Genomic DNA, 22,376 nt, shown 5'->3' with positions numbered 1-22,376 from the left:
TTTAGACCCAGCGGTTCAATTTTCGGCCAAATTTTGACCTGTTGGTGGCGCTAGACGGCTGGGTTTAGAGATCCGTAAATGAGTGTGAGTGGTCAGTGGAGTGTCCCGAAACTTTCTGCCAAATTTCAGCACTTTTTAGCCAGGCGTTCTATGGGCTGCCATAGATTCCAATGGCAGAAGTATAATAGGAAAAGCTAGTAACTCAATGGGTGCCTTCGCAGCTTCGCTGCTTGGCCCCCAATAATAATAGGAAAAACTACTAAAACAATGGGTGCCTTCGCAGCTTCGCTGCTAGGCCCCCAAATATAACCGCAAGCGGTGATTTACGGGGTCCGAGCAAAACGAACATGATGGCATAGCTTTTTAGTTTTACATATGCTTTGATTGTTTGGGCACAATTGTTCAAAAGAAACGTGATCGGATTTCGGTTATCGGATTTCAGTTACCGGATTGGATCAAATCTTGAAAATGGGTTGTTCAAAGGGAAACAAGGATCCTGAAATTGGATTAGATCACATAATCTATTCTTGGTTTTGATCTGGATAAAACCTTCACTTTGTGTCGTTTAAAACTTTTGAGTTGGATTGGAATAAATTTGATGAATAAAATTAGGATTACCCTGTGCTGTAACATTATAGTGTGCTAACCTCCACAACCCAACAGTATTCTAACAATACTTGATTCTACAGGACTATTTATTTGTTGTGGATAAGATGAAGGGTTTGATAATGGAAGGCAGTGTTTCCCACAGAATTGAATTGTATTTGTGGTGGTGGGTTCTGTGTCGGAGTCAATAAGATAAACAGCGTATAATTATACAGTTATACTTGCCTTGCACTACAAGTCCATATTGACAAGTAGCTGTAATGCTGTAATGTTATAGTGTGCTAACCTCCACAACCCAACAGCATTCTATTCTAGTATGCTAACCTCCACAACCCAACAGTATTTTAACACTAATGCTTCAGGTGGGATTTGAACACTCAACATAAGGATGACCAGTACAAGGCATTATCCCACTAAGCCACTGTCAATCCTACATCTTTGCCAGTCACATTCACATGGTGAAAATGTGTATTGGTAAACACACAAGAAAAACTCCAAGTATACATTTGACAATAAAATGAAGGGCTTTCCTGAAAGAGAACACCTGAAAACGTTTGGAAATTCTGGGACAATTAGACATTTGTAGAGAAGAACAGTAATGGATGAAATATAAATATGATAGACTTAATGATGAAGGAAAAATAGTAAACAAAGAAGTTCCCCTATATGTCATAGAGTGTGTCGGCATTCTGATTCTTGGCAACTAATGAGTGTGAATGTTAATTGCCTGATGTCATTCAGGTGCTGTTCAATAGTGTGAATCTTCAATAACCAATAGCATGTGCATCTTGAGCCTAAAGCTCTAGCAGGATTCGAACTCTCAACCTAACAAACACCAGCACTAGGCATTATCCCACTCAGCCACTGACAATCATACACATTGAGCAGTCACATTCAAATGGTGAAAATGTGTGTTGGCAAACACACAACATCAAGAAAATTCCTAGCATACATTTGACAATAGAATTAAGGGCTTTATAAAAAAGAGTACATATCTGAAAATGTGCACTGTTAATGGTATCCACCTAATGATGGTTGTATGGTTGTTATCCAAGAAAAAAAATTACTCATATAGGAATATAGGTGATATAGGAGAAATGGGCTGAGTGGTCGAACTTTATTAGCCTATATCTCTGAAATGGAACAACATATCCAAATTCTTTTGATAACTTTTGTGAGGCTTTGTCTAAACATTGTCTGTGAGAATTTTGGTGAAGATTTGATAATTTTTGAAGCCTGTGAAACTTTTTATGATGTTTGGCTTTTCTCTGAAATTGTGGCAAAAGTAAACATTTTTAGAGCATAAGACCAGGGTGAAAAAGATGCATCTGAATGTAGAGATTAATATGATGAAAGAATTTTGAGTCTAGGTGAATCTGGTAAGGAGAAATAAGCGTTTTTGACAAGAGCGCCACCTTTGGGTGCAGTACCCCAAATTTGGGTTATGGGTAGTGGGGGGTACTGGTAACAATACTTGAAAATGTCAAGTTTCTAGGACTTACGGTTTATAGGAATATAGGTGATCTAGGAAAAAAGGCCTAAGTGGTCTAACTTTATTGGCCTATATCTCTGAAATGGAACAAAATATCAAAATTCTGAGCGATAACTTTTGTGAGGCTTGGTCTAAACATTGTCTGTGAGAATTTTGGTGAAGATTCGATTATTTTTGAAGAGTGTGAAACTTTTTATAATGTTTGGCTTTTCCATGAAATTGTGGAAAAAGTAAACATTTGTAGACCATAAGACCAGGGCCAAAAAGATGCATCTGAGTTTAGAGATTCATATTCTGAAAGAATTTTGAGTCTAGGTGAATCTGGTAAGGAGAAATAAGCATAATTAACTTTTTTTTTCAATAGCGCCACCTTTGGGTGCAGTACCCCAAATTTTGGGTTATGGGTAGAGGGGGGTACTGGTAACCATACCTGAAAATTTCAAGAGTTTTGGAGTTACGGTTTAGGCTGCAGTATGACTTTTACAGAATTTTGGCCAAAAAATGAACGGTACAGAAACAATAGGGTTCCTGCAGCTACGCTGCTCGGACCCCTAATAATAATAATAAATATAACCGCAAGCGGTGATTTACGGGGTCCGAGCAAAACGAACATGATGGCATAGCTTTTTAGTTTTACATATGCTTTGATTGTTTGGGCACAATTGTTCAAAAGAAACGTGATCGGATTTCGGTTATCGGATTTCAGTTACCGGATTTCAGCTATCGGATTGGATCAAATCTTGAAAATGGGTTGTTCAAAGGGAAACAAGGATCCTGAAATTGGATTAGATCACATAATCTATTCTTGGTTTTGATCTGGATAAAACCTTCACTTTGTGTCGTTCAACACTTTTGAGTTGGATTGGAATAAATTTGATGCATAAAATTAGGATTACCCTGTGCTGTATCATTATAGTGTGCTAACCTCCACAACCCAACAGTATTCTAACAATACTTGATTCTACAGGACTATTTATTTGTTGTGGATAAGATGAAGGGTTTGATAATGGAAGGCAGTGTTTCCCACAGAATTGAATTGTATTTGTGGTGGTGGGTTCTGTGTCGGAGTCAATAAGATAAACAGCGTATAATTATACAGTTATACTTGCCTTGCACTACAAGTCCATATTGACAAGTAGCTGTAATGCTGTAATGTTATAGTGTGCTAACCTCCACAACCCAACAGCATTCTATTCTAGTATGCTAACCTCCACAACCCAACAGTATTTTAACACTAATGCTTCAGGTGGGATTTGAACACTCAACATAAGGATGACCAGTACAAGGCATTATCCCACTAAGCCACTGTCAATCCTACATCTTTGCCAGTCACATTCACATGCTGAAAATGTGTATTGGTAAACACACAAGAAAAACTCCAAGTATACATTTGACAATAAAATGAAGGGCTTTCCTGAAAGAGAACACCTGAAAACATTTGGAAATTCTGGGACAATTAGACATTTGTAGAGAAGAACAGTAATGGATGAAATATAAATATGATAGACTTAATGATGAAGGAAAAATAGTAAACAAAGAAGTTCCCCTATATGTCTTCGAGTGTGTCGGCATTCTGATTCTTGGCAACTAATGAGTGTGAATGTTGATTGCCTGATGTCATTCAGGTGCTGTTCAATGGTGTGACTCTTCAATAACCAATAGCATGTGCATCTTGAGCCTAAAGCTCTAGCAGGATTCGAACTCTCAACCTAACAAACACCAGCACTAGGCATTATCCCTCTGAGCCACTAACAATCCGACATATTAGGCAGTCACATTCACATGGTGAAAATGTGTGTTGGTAAACACACAAGAAAAACTCCAAGTATACATTTGACAATAAAATGAAGGGCTTTCCTGAAAGAGTACACCTGAAAACTTTTGGATATTCTGGGGCAATTAGACATTTATAGAGAAGAACAGTAATGGATGAAATATAAATATGATAGACTTAATGATGAAGGAAAAATAGTAAACAAAGAAGTTCCCCTATATGTCATAGAGTGTGTCGGCATTCTGATTCTTGGCAACTAATGAGTGTGAATGTTAATTGCCTGATGTCATTCAGGTGCTGTTCAATTGTGTCAATCTTCAATAACCAATAGCATGTGCATCTTGAGCCCAAAGCTCTAGCAGGATTCGAACTCTCAACCTAAAAAACACCAGCACAAGGCATTATCCCACTGAGCCACTGACAATCATACACATTCAGCAGTCACATTCAAATGGTGAAAATGTGTGTTGGTAAACACACAAGAAAAACTCCAAGTATACATTTGACAATAAAATGAAGGGCTTTCCTGAAAGAGTACACCTGAAAACTTTTGGATATTCTGGGGCAATTAGACATTTGTAGAGAAGAACAGTAATGGATGAAATATAAATACGATAGACTTAATGATGAAGGAAAAATAGTAAACAAAGAAGTTCCCCTATATGCCATAGAGTGTCAGCATTCTGATTCTTGGCAACTAATGAGTGTGAATGTTAATTGCCTGATGTCATTCAGGTGCTGTTCAATGGTGTGACTCAGAAGGCTCAATGGTATGGAGTGATGACACGAAAATGGCAGGTTTCGGTGCAACACAAGTTAACTTTATTTGAGTTTCAATTAATCTGTTCTTTTGTTCTTTACTTGTATGTGTGCTGCATCAAAGAGGAAACAAACAGAAAATGGAGTAATCAGTGAAATGGGGTAAATCAGTACAGATCCCAACTCACAAACAAACCAATTGACATTTGAACAATAAACTGAAATCATAAGGCTATATAAGGTACAACTAAACAATACTTGACATCCCAAGTCAACCAACATCACCTAATCATCTCTCACATGGGACTCCAACACACCAAACCAACAAACAAAGACCTTAACTTTACACATGATGGCAGAGCTACTCTACAAACTGATAAACATCACAAAAGTCATAGTGAGGGTGATTAAAGTGATGACTTACGTTAACTCAAAGACGCACACAGAGCAGGACACACTGGAGTGCTGGGTTGAGATGAACAAAAGAGCGAACTGAGGGCGAGCAAACAATTTATCCTGGTCTGAGCCCCTGCTCCGGAGCTACAGGGTTTCCCAGCGGGTAAACTTTGGAAAGATTTGCAAAGATTTGGAAAAGATTTTTGAAAGACTACAGTCTCAGACCCTCTCACATCTAAAGACAAGTAGTAGAGTTTTAAGTCACAGACTATGATTTTGCAATGACTAGGGATCTTGCAGGGTCACTATTTACAAGACTGCAACATGATTCCTTTAAATTATTACCCATTGTGCAATAGATAAACAGGAACTGAAAATTATAGCCTACTAAACTCAAAGTCGTATTTTCATGTTTCTGCAGCATTGTTTCATGCGTGACATCCTTAACCGATATAGAGTTGTTCTGTCAAGTGGAAGAGCCGACTAAATATGTATAAGAAATGACAAATATTATAAGAATAACAAATAATTATAGGCTACAGCTTATAATTATACAGTAATACTTGCCTTGCACTACAAGTCCATATTGACAAGTAGCTGTAATGTTATAGTGTGTTATCCTCCACAACCCAACAGCATTCTATTGTAGTATGCTAACATCCACAATCCACTAATGCTTCAAGTGGGATTTGAACTCTCAACCTAAGGATCACCAGTACAAGGCATTATCCCACTGAGCCACTGTCAATCCTACATGTTGGCCAGTCACATTCACATGGTGAAAATGTGTATTGGTAAACACACAAGAAAAACTCCAAGCATGGAGGGGCGATTAGACATTTGTAGAGATGAACACTAATAGATTAAATATAAATATGATAGACTTAATGATGAAGGAAAAATAGTAAACAAAGAAGTTCCACTGAATGTCATAGAGTGTCTTGGCATTCTGATTCTTGGCAACTGATGAGTGTGAATGTTGATTGCCTGATGTCATTCAGGTGCTGTTCAATGGTGTGAATCTTCAATAACCAATAGTATTCGAGCTAGAGCCTAAAGCACTACCGGGGATTCGAACCCTCAACCTAACAAACACCAGCACTAGGCATTATCCCACTGAGCCACTGACAATCCTACATATTGGGTAGTCACATTCACATGGTGAAAATGTGTGTTGGTAAACACACAAGAAAAACTCCAAGTATATATTTGACAATAAAATAAAGGGCTTTCCTGAAAAAATACACCTGAAAACTTTTGGATATTCTGGGGCAAATAGACATTTATAGAGAAGAACAGTAATGGATGAAATATAAATATGATAGACTTAATGATGAAGGAAAAATAGTAAACAAAGAAGTTCCCCTATATGTCATAGAGTGTGTCGGCATTCTGATTCTTGGCAACTAATGAGTGTGAATGTTAATTGTCTGATGTCATTCAGGTGCTGTTCAATAGTGTGAATCTTCAATAACCAATAGCATGTGCATCTTGAGCCTAAAGCTCTAGCAGGATTCGAACTCTCAACCTAACAAACACCAGCACTAGGCATTATCCCACTCTGCCACTGACAATCATACACATTCAGCAGTCACATTCAAATGGTGAAAATGTGTGTTGGTAAACACACAAGAAAAACTCCAAGTACACATTTGACAATAAAATGAAGGGCTTTCCTGAAAGAGTACACCTGAAAACTTTTGGATATTCTGGGGCAAATAGACATTTATAGAGAAGAACAGTAATGGATGAAATATAAATATGATAGACTTAATGATGAAGGAAAAATAGTAAACAAAGAAGTTCCCCTATATGTCATAGAGTGTGTCGGCATTCTGATTCTTGGCAACTAATGAGTGTGAATGTTAATTGTCTGATGTCATTCAGGTGCTGTTCAATAGTGTGAATCTTCAATAACCAATAGCATGTGCATCTTGAGCCTAAAGCTCTAGCAGGATTCGAACTCTCAACCTAACAAACACCAGCACTAGGCATTATCCCACTCTGCCACTGACAATCATACACATTCAGCAGTCACATTCAAATGGTGAAAATGTGTGTTGGTAAACACACAAGAAAAACTCCAAGTACACATTTGACAATAAAATGAAGGGCTTTCCTGAAAGAGTACACCTGAAAACTTTTGGATATTCTGGGGCAATTAGACATTTATAGAGAAGAACAGTAATGGATGAAATATAAATATGATAGACTTAATGATGAAGGAAAAATAGTAAACAAAGAAGTTCCCCTATATGTCATAGAGTGTGTCGGCATTCTGATTCTTGGCAACTAATGAGTGTGAATGTTAATTGTCTGATGTCATTCAGGTGCTGTTCAATAGTGTGAATCTTCAATAACCAATAGCATGTGCATCTTGAGCCTAAAGCTCTAGCAGGATTCGAACTCTCAACCTAACAAACACCAGCACTAGGCATTATCCCACTCTGCCACTGACAATCATACACATTCAGCAGTCACATTCAAATGGTGAAAATATGTGTTGGTAAACACACAAGAAAAACTCCAAGTATACATTTGACAATAAAATGAAGGGCTTTCCTGAAAGAGTACACCTGAAAACTTTTGGATATTCTGGGGCAATTAGACATTTATAGAGAAGAACAGTAATGGATGAAATATAAATATGATAGACTTAATGATGAAGGAAAAATAGTAAACAAAGAAGTTCCCCTATATGTCATAGAGTGTGTCGGCATTCTGATTCTTGGCAACTAATGAGTGTGAATGTTAATTGTCTGATGTCATTCAGGTGCTGTTCAATAGTGTGAATCTTCAATAACCAATAGCATGTGCATCTTGAGCCTAAAGCTCTAGCAGGATTCGAACTCTCAACCTAACAAACACCAGCACTAGGCATTATCCCACTCAGCCACTGACAATCATACACATTGAGCAGTCACATTCAAATGGTGAAAATGTGTGTTGGCAAACACACAACATCAAGAAAATTCCTAGCATACATTTGACAATAGAATTAAGGGCTATATAAAAAAGAGTACATATCTGAAAATGTGCACTGTTAATGGTATCCACCTAATGATGGTTGTATGGTTGTTATCCAAGAAAAAAAAATTACTCATATAGGAATATAGGTGATATAGGAGAAATGGGCTGAGTGGTCGAACTTTATTGGCCTATATCTCTGAAATGGAACAACGTATCCAAATTCTTTTGATAACTTTTGTGAGGCTTTGTCTAAACATTGTCTGTGAGAATTTTGGTGAAGATTTGATTATTTTTGAAGCCTGTGAAACTTTTTATGATGTTTGGCTTTTCTCTGAAATTGTGGCAAAAGTAAACATTTTTAGAGCATAAGACCAGGGTGAAAAAGATGCATCTGAATGTAGAGATTAATATGATGAAAGAATTTTGAGTCTAGGTGAATCTGGTAAGGAGAAATAAGCGTTTTTGACAAGAGCGCCACCTTTGGGTGCAGTACCCCAAATTTGGGTAATGGGTAGTGGGGGGTACTGGTAACAATACTTGAAAATGTCAAGTTTCTAGGACTTACGGTTTATAGGAATATAGGTGATCTAGGAAAAAAGGCCTAAGTGGTCTAACTTTATTGGCCTATATCTCTGAAATGGAACAAAATATCAAAATTCTGAGCGATAACTTTTGTGAGGCTTGGTCTAAACATTGTCTGTGAGAATGTTGGTGAAGATTCGATTATTTTTGAAGAGTGTGAAACTTTTTATAATGTTTGGCTTTTCCATGAAATTGTGGAAAAAGTAAACATTTGTAGACCATAAGACCAGGGCCAAAAAGATGCATCTGAGTTTAGAGATTAATATTCTGAAAGAATTTTGAGTCTAGGTGAATCTGGTAAGGAGAAATAAGCATAATTAACTTTTTTTTTCAATAGCGCCACCTTTGGGTGCAGTACCCAAAATTTTGGGTTATGGGTAGAGGGGGGTACTGGTAACCATACCTGAAAATTTCAAGAGTTTTGGAGTTAAGGTTTAGGCTGCAGTATGACTTTTACAGAATTTTGGCCAAAAAATGAACGGTACAGAAACAATAGGGTTCCTGCAGCTACGCTGCTCGGACCCCTAATAATAGGAAAAACTACTAAAACAATGGGTGCCTTCGCAGCTTCGCTGCTAGGCCCCCAATAAATGTGAGCAACTAAGCTTTCATTCCCAAACACTCACTAGACTACAGTGCCAAGTTTGACGTTGTTTGGATTAGTAGGCCTAATGCATATGTTGTTGAATATATTAGTAAAAGCAGCACACATTGGCTTTCTCCGCTCTACTACCCCTCTTACATAGCACAGCACGTGGGACCAGAGACTGAGGTGGTAGTGGAGTTTTGCTAATGGTCCCGAATTTAAGAACGTTTTAGAATGCCACACAGCTACAGACGAATGGCAGACAGAGCGAGATGTCACTTATGCTGCCTACCAGAGACTGTTCACATCATTAATAATTTCATATGATGATGCATCATATGAATAAAGTTATTCAATAGGCTTTACAATAAACATAGTCTATAGCCTTAACTCAAAATTGCTATTAAGCTTATCATTTTGATCTGTAAAAAATATAATATGCAGCCATGCCTAAATTATGTTCATTGCACATTTATTAAAGGTTAATGTTATAATATAATATTCAATGTTCATTATTGATTGCTTAGCTAGAATGATGCTTTATCCATATCATCTTATTTTTAAAGCATGCCTACCTACAGGCATGCAATTGGGCTATGGGTTTTCTACAGGAACAGCATGTTGTGGTTGTGGTTATCACAGAAAAAAGACCTATTTTATTCTTATTCTTTCTATTTTATACACTGTTTTATTTCTTAAATAAATTACTGTATATGAAGAGCCTTTCATTAGGAATCTAGGTAGTTAGGCATATTCAAAAACATAATGCCCCACCTTGATTAGAACCTTGTTATGGGAGAACATTTTTACATGTTAAATATTTTATTAAAAATGACTATCGGCCAGTTATCAGTTTTTGAATAACTCAAATATAGAAATCGGTAGGTTATCAGCCTTCAAAATCCCCTATTGGTCAGGCTCTATAGGACAGTGTTTCCCAAACTTTTTTTCTGGCGACCCACTTTTTAAAAATGACAGACCATCGCGACCCATTTCACTTCAAATCTACCCTGCAACCACCAATATTGTTTTAGGCGACAGGTTCTCCAACTTTTCTATGAAAAGTTGGAAATGACTACTGAAAAGATACGTTTTAATGTGCATCGGAGAGTAGTGGAAATTCTCGCATGTTGCGCAGTCGTCATTCGTCAGCATAGTAAGCTGTTCCTGTATTTCTAAAAAAAATGTTGTAGGCTACATTGCGTTGCAGACAAATGAGTCCATAACACTGTGGACGTCAATTCCAATGTAAACAGCAAATAACTCAAGTCATTATATTGTATTGTTGTATTATATTATATTGTATAGTCGTTATATCAGAACAAGAGGCGTTTGCGCAATAGCCGGAAGAATGGGCCTTTACTTTGGAGTTAGCGAGGTAGAAAACGAGAGGAATAGTGTTTAAAATGCCCATTTAAATTGTAAACTAATATAATGCACTGTTGTGCATTTTAAATCAGAAATAAGAATGTGAGGAGGTTGCTATTAACTTTAAAGATTGCATCTGCAATCGAACCTATGCAAATTGAATGGCCTTATGTCCGGTCTATGGATGTCTGCTTTAGTTGACAGCACGGTCACTAGATTTTAATCGGTAAAGTTGAGGAACTGGTATCTATTAATGTTGCAAATAGGCGGATTCATGTCCTTTGTAGTTTGCAACTGCGAGGTACATGGCAGGCGCCCCACAGAACGGTTTCATTTTGAGAGGTAGATATCCATGCTGGCACCCCCTCTGGGATGCGTTCGTCCCCCAGTTTCATGCGCCAGTTTCATGAGCTTTTATGACAAAACCGTGACTGTGGTAGTTAACAATCTACATCCTAATAGAAAACTGTTAGCTTTCCTGGTATCAAATGACAAATGGTATCAGTTAGGCCTATAACACAACATAAATTGTGCTGGCGACCCAAATAAAATCTCCTGCGACCCACCTGTGGGTCGCGACCCAGACTTTGGGAAACACTGCTATAGGAGATGGAGATAAAATTGACATACACTCACCAAATGCAGACACACACATATCCACATACACACACACGCAATCACACTAGCACACACACGCACAGGCACGCACATACAAGCATACATACAAAAGTTGCAAAAGTAGGGGTTGGAGTAGAAGATGGAGACAAATTGACATGCATGACAAGCAGGAGAGGATGAACAGGACTGAGCGGCGGTCATATTGTGTACCGCTATGTGGTACATCTAGTTAAAAACAGCATTTGGGCATCTCAAAAGCATAACTAACATCAGAGGTTTGGGGTCTAAGCAAGTTTAAGAGAAACTTGGCTGCTTTTACAGCCTTCCCCTAAAGTCCTTTAGACAGCCACAGTTAATTCAGAATGTGACAGCGAACATTTAAAAAAAATCTGTGTGTAAATCAGGAAAGTATGTACAAGTATTGACTTGAACTACAAATTATAACAGATGTATAAATACTTCCATTTCATATTGCTTTAATTCTCTATTTCTCCTTTTTCATCAGGGTCACAGCAGCTAGTTTTTCCACAGACCCCGGTGCTCCCGTTCAGCTCCAATTTTCCAGTGTCCCCAGCTGCTGCCCTCTCCCCTTCCCAAGAGCAACCTGAGCAGGAGATTGAGGTGGAGATGGGTCCTTCTGTCAGTATCATGAAACCTATTCTGCGCTTCCTGCAGCTTCTGTGTGAGAACCACAACCAGGACTTGCAGGTGATTACAGCTCTTTAATCCTGTCTTGTGTGAACTACAACATCCTCTTAACCCCAATGATGCCTCTATTTAGATTGTCGTGATGTTCCTCAGAGATCCTAGAACTCCAATCCTTGTATGAAAGAATGTCACTGATGCTTTCAGCACTGTGTAAAGATCAGGACTGGAAGTTAGACAATACACAGAAGTGGAGGACCCAAGAAGCTTTTGTTTAGTATAGCACACCTAAGTGTCCTGACTTATGCCCATTCAACTTTTAACTTAGGCTATAGGCCTACAACAGTCTAATTTTGCATGGACAGCAAGCATCCGCTTCGTTCGTTTTTTAAATAACATTGTTTGTTGCTTCTACACACGTCATCTCCAGTGGTTCAGTTTTACTTGCGCAAACGCGCCTACATTGAATGAGCGCTGGGAGTTACAGGGAATTAGAAGAAAGTTTCTCGTAACTGCTCCCTTATGTTGGAATGTGCAACAATGTACAAAAATGTAAGGGATACCTACAGTACAGGCCAGTACAGTACACACCTTCTCATTTCAATGCGTTTTTTTTATTTTCATGACTATTTACATTGTAGATTCTCATTGAAGGCATCAAAACTATGAATGAATGAAAAGTTATTTGGCCCACAGATGAATATTTGTCAAGTTATGGCTTGCTGAATATGGTATTAAATAAAATAGCAACTTTGAAGAAACTAGAATAAGAATAGAATAAGACATGTTTTCAGTTATTTCACACTTTTTTGTTAAGTACATAGTTTGGTAACGCTTTAGAATAACATGTGCTTATTATGTATTAACAGTGCATAATAAGCAGTTAACAATTAATTACTAACAGTTAGTTAACTGTTGTTATCCTTTAATAACATTAACTAACGGTTAACATGCAGCTTTTTAAGTTACTTAAAAGCATAATTGTTAACAGTTAACATGCAGCTTGTAAGTGTTAACAAGCAGCTTGTTAATGCTTGTTAATGGTGTATAAGACAAAGAGGTGGATAACTAATACGCTTATAAGACCTTTCTTACCTATTTGTAGTACATTTTGCAGCCCCCCAATCTAAAGCGAGGATCATGTAGCCTATTCTACAAGCCCAACCTTCTATCTCTATATATCTACTGCATCTATGTAGTTTGTATAAGCTGTGAGAAATGCACCTTCAAAATTGATGCAGCGAGCAGGAATACCCCGGTTAAACCAAACCGGTTACCCCGGAATACCCCCGTTTAAAAAAAAAAAAACATTGTCCAGTATTTCTTTCGAAATTGAAATGAAGTTGTATGGACTGGACTATGTTTTTTTTTTTTTTAAAAGGCGACGAAATTGTGAATTTCCAGAGCGTGTTACAACACACTCAGCAATAAGACTCCTACAGCAAAGATGGCAACATTTCCGGAAAGGTACTGGCTTGATGAAATTCATTCTGGACTCTCTATTCGACCACATAAAGACCTCGGGATACTTCGGTTTGGCTTTAGGGACACTCTACTCACTACCACGTAAGTGTTATGTTGTTTGTAACTGTAGAAGAGGTATAAAAATAGTGTTTTGTAGCGGCAAAATTGAAATGCCCTGCTCACTTCCAGGCTACGAGTTGTGTGACTGAAAACGGTACAATCGAACTTTCTCAAAACACATCCGAATGACATGATTTTGATGTCAACTCAACGTATGTACCCCCAATCATCCGTAAATCGATCTAAAGTGCATTTTACTCCGGATAATTCCTTTAATTTCCATAATCTTTGTTCAGTGAACAGTCAGTTTGTCAGCAGTCTAAAGATATTATCAGAGAGAGTTAATCAAGGATCTTTAATATTATTACAGCATTGTTTATAGTTTGGTTACATAGCAACCGAGAGTTAAAGACGACAAGTGGGTGCGTTCAATGTCGCAAAAATAGGTGAATGTTCGCGATCGATTTGAAACCTTTGCCTTGAACAGAGGCGAACATTTGTGGTCTGTTGCTGCATCAATGTCAATGGGAGACTTGTGGAATTTTACCAAAAATTGGTCATTATGTCTCTTTGGATTTGTTGAGGGTTTTTGGGGAAATTTTGTCATAATCTGTAAATGTTTGCGATCATTTCAAGCCTAATAGTGTCATTTTTTAGAGTTCGGATTTGTTAACAAAATAACTTAATATCAGACCATGCTACTGTCAGTTACTGTCCATTTGCTAGCGAGTTAGCTAGCCGCCTATCCAAGGTAACATTTTAAATGGAGAAGTGTAATTTCTTTAAAATGACAACTAGCTGAATAACATTACTGACATTAGTTAAAGTGGATAGTTTATACTCAAGTGAACTTGCAACAGTATATTAAGTTTAAGCAAACATTAGTTAATGTTATTAAAGGATAACAACAGTTAACTAACTGTTAGTAATAAATTGTTAACTGCTTATTATGCACTGTTAATACCTAATAAGCACATGTTATTCTAAAGCGTTACCCATAGTTTTGATGAATCTACAATGTAAATAGTCATGAAAATAAAGGAAACGCATTGAATGAGAAGGTGTGTCCAAACTTTTGGCCTGTACTGTATGTGATATCTGCAACAGTGGTAGGCTACTGAAAACTGTTTGATATTCTGTTCATATACTGTAGTAGCTGGACACATAGCCGACAGAAAACACACTTTTGAATTGATGTGCTATGCTGACTTGTTAAATGTAAGCCTACAATAGTTTATTATAACATCCCAGTATTTTATTTCATCAGTCATCATGTTCATTTTTGCCATATCTGGTCATCCTTCATCCATCTTTATCTTTAAGGCTACACTGTTTCAAGCAGAAACTCAGAATGGTCAAAAAATGAAATAGGCCTAGGCTAGCCTAAACACATTGCAACAAATGATTTACGGACCACTAGCTGCTTTAAGCTACACTTCAGTGTTCCGGCATAATTGCTTTGAATGCTTCAGTCTTTCGTCCCCCATGCCTGCTTTATAGGCTATGTCCCGGCCGGCCAGAAAGGACGAATGAAACCCAATGCGGTAACACTCCATAATAAGGTGCCATAATAAATAGCAAACTAGTAATTACCTAACCCTTTGTTGTTAATTGTTACTAAAATTTCTATTTGGCACAAGTTAATAGTTTTTTCATCATTAATTAAATATTAGTAGTTTGCATAAAATCTGTATGTTTAATGTTTTAACAAATAGAAAACAATCTATTAACTAATATTGTATCACTAATTGTTAATAGTTAACTAAATGTCTTTTTGGCACTAATTAGCAGTTATTTCTTACATCATTTAATGACATATTATTTAACATATTATTTATTAATTTGTTATTAAACTGTGCTTCTGCCTATCTCAATATGAACCACTCCTCATAGGACACTCCTCATAGGACTTTACAATAACTTTAGAATAACAATAACTTAACAATACAATAAAGTTGGTTAAGCTTAATTAATATATTAGTAATATGTAGCTATCAGTGTGGTAATATAGTAATATACACAGACAGATTATAATATTATATCTACACAGATTAGTAATACACAGACAGACAAAGCTAATGACATGAACAATGTTGACACAGTAACTAATGACTCACAGTCTGAAAATCCTAGTACATCGCACAGTTGAGGTCTAGATTTGGTCGCATTCTTAAGCCAGTTGACAGACTGATTCAAACTATGTCAAGACAAGATATTGTTCACACATATCTGTCTATGCAGGCTATCTGCAGGTCAGTGTTTCAGGTTTTTCATGATTAGACATAGTTAGAGTTGAGGTCATACACATTTGGTAACATGGTTATGTGGTCCACATTTCTGATTAGCTTTATGCAGATTTTTTCTGTTTTTGTTTTGTTTTCTTCTCTTTTCCTAGTGGCTTTAGTAGTTTGACAGTGTAACTGGGTCTTGTGGGGTGTATAAGGCACCCTACTGCCAGTGGTTGGTTGTGTGAGAGTTTGCGCACCTCTTCTTCCACTTCATCCTTGGGTACCTTTGTGGTTGACTGTCCTGTAATTGGTGACCCTCTGTCTAGTGTTTGAAAGTAGTGTACTTTTTGCCTTTAGAAGTACTATTTGGTTGCTGCTCGAATTTGGTGAAATTCAGGGGAGGTGGGTGTAACAGAGTTAGAAATGTAGTTTAGTGTTTGTATGTGGATTTCGCCGTAATTAAGCAGCTTTATTGAGATTGGTGTTTTGGAGCCCCCTTTGGAGAAACGGTATACTGCAGCTCTGCTGCGTTTTGTCCTTGTGTGTTACCGTACCCATTGGTATGCTTAACATTTGGTAGGTTGACTGTACAAAGTACTCCCCACTTTGTTTTATTTTTGTAACTGTAAAATGTTGTTTAAGTTGAACACTTCGACATATCACCTGTATTATATTACTTTACATGTATTGTTAGGATTTGGGTGCAATTCTAGCAACTTCGAGAAAGTTTATTAATGTTTTCATTATGACCACCACGAGTTCATACACACTGAGTCTTACGTGACTAGCTGTAAACTCCGCTAGCAACTTTCCATGCATTCAGTGTAGTTTAGTTTAGTGTGCAATTCAGTCTAGCGGGTAATGAATGTGCATTTAGTTTAGCATTATGTTTATGCATCACCTCCGTATGGTCTACGTCGGTGAATGTTTAGTGAGTCTCTTAGAATATTAATTAACTGTCGTTCTGTGCACCTGAACATTCCATGTCGCATGTCTCCCTTGCTAGTAGGGCTGACAGTGATGGTATATGAATGATGCATGTAATATAGCCCATTCAACTAATTTTTATTTTGCTTGTGCAGATGCTGTTGTATGTATGCCAGTGCCTAAAGACATGTTTTGTTTGAACTTTTCCTAAAGTAATAAATGTGATAAGCCAGTTTTTGTCTCAGTCCTTTCACCATCTGACTAATAGTTATATATTACTAATATATTAATAAAGCTTAACCAACTTTATTATAAGGGTCCCCCATACTGATAGTTATATATTACTAATATATTAATTAAGCTTAACCAACTTTATTATGAGGGGGCCCACACTGATAGCTATATATTAATGATATTGTAATGCCGAAGAGTAGTTAGGAGACGGGGAGGCTGAGATATCGTTCCAAACTCCGGTAATTTATTTTAGTAAAGGATGTACAGGCTAAGGTACGGTTAGCAGGAGGTGTCCACTACAAAACAACAAACTGATCCTGATAAATCACGTCTTAATCACTCGTCATTCACTCTCATCGGCCAACAACACAACGCAACACAACCCACTCGCACATAATTCACTTCTACTCTGACTAAACTTACTAGACGTCTTAGAACCCCCTATTCTATTCCCTCCCCTCATCAATCGCTAACCTATCCAAACCCCTAAATATTCCCTCCCGGACACCTCCCCCCAATCAAAACATATCAGAACTCATTGACACATTCCATGACACAGGAGGGAGAGGGAGACACAGACACTCTCTCGCGCGCACACACACACACACGCGCGCACACGCCGGGAAAACAAAAGACACAGGGGAACACAGGGGAAAGTCCAACACAGGGGGCAAAATACTGATAGTTATGTATTACTAATATATTAATTAAGATTAACCAACTTTATTATAAGGGGCCCCATGCTGATAGCTATATACTACTGATATATTAATTAAACTTAACCAACTTTTTTGTATGGGTCCTATGGAAGTGGTTCATATTGGGATAGGCAGAAGCACCTTTTAACAACAATTAGTTAAATAATAATATGTCATTAACTTTTAAATAAACATTTAACGTTTAAATGATGAAAGAAATAACTGTTAATTAGTGCCAAAAATACATTTAGTTAACTATTAACAAATATTAATACAATATTAGTTAATAGATTTGTTAAAACATTAACATACAGATTTTATGCAAACAGCTAATATTTAATTAATGATGAAAAAACTATTAACTTGTGCCAAATAGATATTTGAGTAACAATTAACAAATATTAACAAAGGGTTAGGTAATTAGGGCCCGAGCACCGAAGGGCGCAAGGCCCTATTGTTTTTGTAAGGATTATTATTATTCATTATTAGGGCCCAAGCACCGAAGGGCGCAAGGCCCTATTGTTTTTGTAAGGATTATTATTAGGGCCCGAGCACCGAAGGGCGCAAGGCCCTATTGTTTTTGTAAGGATTATTAGGGCCCGAGCACCGAAGGGCGCAAGGCCCTATTGTTTTTGTAAGGATTATTATTAGGGCCCGAGCACCGAAGGGCGCAAGGCCCTATTGTTTTTGTAAGGATTATTAGGGCCCGAGCACCGAAGGGCGCAAGGCCCTATTGTTTTTGTAAGGATTATTATTATTAGGGCCCGAGCACCGAAGGGCGCAAGGCCCTATTGTTTTTGTAAGGATTATTATTATTATTATTATTATTGTTATTCTAATTTTTTGCTTTCCTGTTTTTGAGGTGGTTAACATGGTCGAAAATTCTTGAAATTTGGCACACACGTCAGGTGTCACGCAACGCAGTTAGGTACAAGAGCTTGACCCCGGGCGTGGTCCAGGGACTCGCTAGCGCCCCCTTAGGTGACTGATCCCGTGGTTGGCATATATTTTGAGGTGGTTAACATGGTTGAAAAGTCTTGAAATTGGGTATGGCCCAGAGACTCGCTAGCGCCCCCTTATGTCACTGTGACTTGTGGTTGGCATATAGTTTTAGATACACACACCAAATTTGGGGGGTGTATGTAACTCCCATAAACAAACAACTTTTATATTAACATGCCATTAGCCACGCCCACAGGAAGTGAGGTAATTGAGAATTTGTGCGTTGTGGACATGCTCAATTTTAACATACTCCTCCTAGACGGTTGATCCGATTCATGTCAAAGTTGGTATACATGATGCCAAGATGTTCCTGATTATAAATTGTGAAGGTTTTTTTTGATATGTTGTAATTTGACGAAATGGCGAAATTATTCATTTTAATACCCTTCCACATAAACAATAAATGTGTCATAATTCACCATGCATGGCTTGAAATGTTTTAAATTTCACAGGTCATTGAAGACCATGTTAATGATAATATTCACATGCCCATAATGCATGTTTGGCATAGCGCCACCAACTGGCAACAGAAAGAATGACAATTATACTGATGTCACATGATCAATTTGAACATACTCCTCCTAGACGGTTTGTCAGATTCATTTGAAATTTGGCAAACATTATGCCAAGATGTCGCTGATGTTAAATTGTGAATGGATTTTTGAATGTTGTAATATATTTGATATGATTTTAATATCTCACCACATAAACAGGAAATGTGTCATAAATCACAGTGCATTGAATGAATGGTCTGAAACTTCTCAGGTTAATAGATATCATGATTATGATGATATCCAGACACCCAATGGGCCTGCCTGGCATAGCGCCACCACCTGGCCAAGCAGGAAATGTGCCAGAAATGGACAATGCCTTAAGTGATTGATCTGAAACTTTATAAAATATTGGATATCATTATTGTGATGATATTCACATGCATAATTCACAGGCCTAGCATAGCGCCACCTTCTGGCCAAGCAGGAAATGTGCCAGAAATGCTCTATGCTTTGAATAAATGGTCTGAAACTTCTCAGGTTAATAGATATTATGATTATGATGATATCCAGACACCCAATGGGCCTGCCTGGCATAGCGCCACCACTTGGTCAAGCAGGAAATGTGCCAGAAATGGACAATGCCTTAAGTGATTAATCTGAAAGTTTACAAACATTTTGGATATCATTATTGTGATGATATTCACATGTGCAATTTTCATGCCTAACATAGTGCCATCATCTGGCCAACCAAAAAGTGTATCAGAAATGTTCTTTGCTTAAAATGAATGGTCTGAAATTTCTCAGGTTAATATATATTATGATTATGATGACACCCAATGGGCCTGCCTTGCATTAAGCCCCCACCTGGCCAAGCGAGTAAATGTGGAAGAAAATAAAATACAAAAGCAAATAGCACACGCATCAAATATGTACATTTCACAAACGCACCACGTCGGTGCTTTGTTGGATTTCCGACATGTGATGGGTTGCGGCCCGCAGGTGCTCGGGCCCGCCATTGCCGCTTGCGGCTATATTTAGGGCCCGAGCACCCGAAGGGCGCAAGGCCCTATTGTTTTTGTAAGGATTATTATTATTATTAGGGCCCGAGCACCGAAGGGCGCAAGGCCCTATTGTTTTTGTAAGGATTATTATTATTATTATTATTATTATTATTATTATTGTTATTCCACTTTTTTGCTTTCCTGTTTTTGAGGTGGTTAACATGGTCAAAACCTCTTGAAACTTGGCACACACTTCAGGTGTCATGCATCGCAGTTAGGTACAAGAGCTTGACCCCGGGCGTGGCCCAGGGTCTCGCTAGCGCCCCCTTAGGTGACTGATCCCGTGGTTGGCAAATATTTTGAGGTGGTTAACATAATCGAAAACGCATGAAATTTAGCACACACATCAAGTGGTACAGTGAATAGACAGAGATAAAAGCTTGGCACCGGGCGTTGCCCAGGAACTCCATAGCGCCCCCTTACGTCACAGTGACTTGTGGTTGGCATATAGTTTTAGATACACACACCAAATTTGGTGGGTGTATGTAACTCCCAAAATCAAACAACTTTTGTATTAACATGCCATTAGCCACGCCCACAGGAAGTGAGGTAATTAGGGCCCGAGCACCGAAGGGCGCAAGGCCCTATTGTTTTTGTAAGGATTATTATTATTATTATTATTGTTATTCCACTTTTTTGCTTTCCTGTTTTTGAGGTGGTTAACATGGTCGAAAATGCTTGAAATTTGCCACACATGTCAGGTGGCACGCAACGCTGTTTGGTACAAGAGCTTGCCCCCGGGCGTGGCCCAGGGACTCGCTAGCGCCCCCTTAGGTGACTGATTCCGTGGTTGGTATATATTTTGAGGTGGTTAACATGGTCGAAAACGCATGAAATTTAGCACACACATCAAGTGGTACAGTGAATAGACAGGGATAAAAGCTTGGCACCGGGCGTTGCCCAGGAACTCCATAGCGCACCCTTACTTCACAGTGACTTGTGGTTGGCATATAGTTTTAGATACACACACCAAATTTGGTGGGTGTATGTAACTCCCAAAAACAAACGACTTTTGTATTAACATGCCATTAGCCACGCCCACAGGAAGTGAGGTATTTGATATTTTGTGCGTTGTGGACATGATCAATTTTAACGTACTCCTCCTAGACGGTTGATCCGATTCGTGTCAAAGTTGGTATACATGACGCCGAGATGTTCCTGATTATAAATTGTGAAGTTTTTCTTTGATATGTTGTAATTTGACGAAATGGCGAAATTATTAATTTTAATACCCTTCCACATAAGCAATAAATGTGTCATAATTCACCATGCATGGCTTGAAATGTTTTAAATTTCACAGGTCATTGAAGACCATGTTAATGATAATATTCACATGCCCATAATGCATGTTTGCCATAGCGCCACCAACTGGCAACAGAAAGAATGGCAATTATGCTGATTTCACATGATCAATTTGAACATACTCCTCCTAGACGGTTTGTCAGATTCATTTGAAATTTGGCAAACATTATGCCAAGATGTCGCTGATGTTAAATTGTGAATGGATTTTTGAATGTTGTAATATATTTGATATGATTTTAATATCTCACCACATAAACAGGAAATGTGTCATAAATCACAGTGCATTAAATGAATGGTCTGAAACTTCTCAGGTTAATAGATATCATGATTATGATGATATCCAGACACCCAATGGGCCTGCCTGGCATAGCGCCACCACCTGGCCAAGCAGGAAATGTGCCAGAAATGGACAATGCCTTAAGTGATTGATCTGAAACTTTATAAAATATTGGATTTCATTATTGTGATGATATTCACATGCGTAATTCACCGGCCTAGCATAGCGCCACCTTCTGGCCAAGCAGGAAATGTGCCAGAAATGCTCTATGCTTTGAATAAATGGTCTGAAACTTCTCAGGTTAATAGATATTATGATTATGATGATATCCAGACACCCAATGGGCCTGCCTGGCATAGCGCCACCACCTGGTCAAGCAGTAAATGTGCCAGAAATGGACAATGCCTTAAGTGATTGATCTGAAAGTTTACAAACATTTTGGATATCATTATTGTGATGATATTCACATGTGTAATTTTCATGCCTAACATAGTGCCACCATCTGGCCAACCAAAAAGTGTATCATGCCTAACATAGCGCCACCATCTGGCCAACCAAAAAGTGTATCAGAAATGTTCTTTGCTTAAAATGAATGGTCTGAAATTTCTCAGGTTAATGTATATTATGATTATGATGACACCCAATGGGCCTGCCTTGCATTGCGCCCCCACCTGGCCAAGCGAGTAAATGTGGCAGAAAATAAAATACAAAAACAAATAGCACACAAATCAAATATGTACATTTCACAAACGCACCACGTCGATGCTTTGTTGGATTCTGACATGTCACGGGTTGCGGCCCGCAGGTGCTCGGGCCCGCCATTGCCGCTTGCG

The 22,376-nt window shown here is 38.1% G+C and overlaps 1 protein-coding gene across 3 annotated transcripts in view; it reads left to right on the top strand.

Moving 5' to 3' along the window:
* The window catches only part of itpr3 (inositol 1,4,5-trisphosphate receptor, type 3), a 363,942-nt gene that overhangs the window by 300,097 nt on the left and 41,469 nt on the right, over nt 1–22,376 (top strand). For all 3 annotated transcript variants that reach the window (XM_076277395.1, XM_076277396.1, XM_076277394.1), the window contains one exon: nt 11,657–11,859. In XM_076277395.1, coding sequence (XP_076133510.1) covers nt 11,657–11,859 — 203 coding nt within the window. The remainder of the gene's footprint in view (nt 1–11,656; nt 11,860–22,376) is intronic.

This window comes from Alosa pseudoharengus, unplaced genomic scaffold (genome assembly GCF_046254945.1).
Source record: "Alosa pseudoharengus isolate Yale_2024_CS ecotype anadromous, Long Island Sound unplaced genomic scaffold, YU_APseudo_1.1 YU_APseudo_1.1_scf_9, whole genome shotgun sequence".
Lineage (NCBI taxonomy): Eukaryota > Metazoa > Chordata > Actinopteri > Clupeiformes > Clupeidae > Alosa > Alosa pseudoharengus.
The sequence above is the reverse complement of the archived record's forward strand: the minus strand, read 5'-3'. Positions and strand labels throughout refer to the sequence as shown.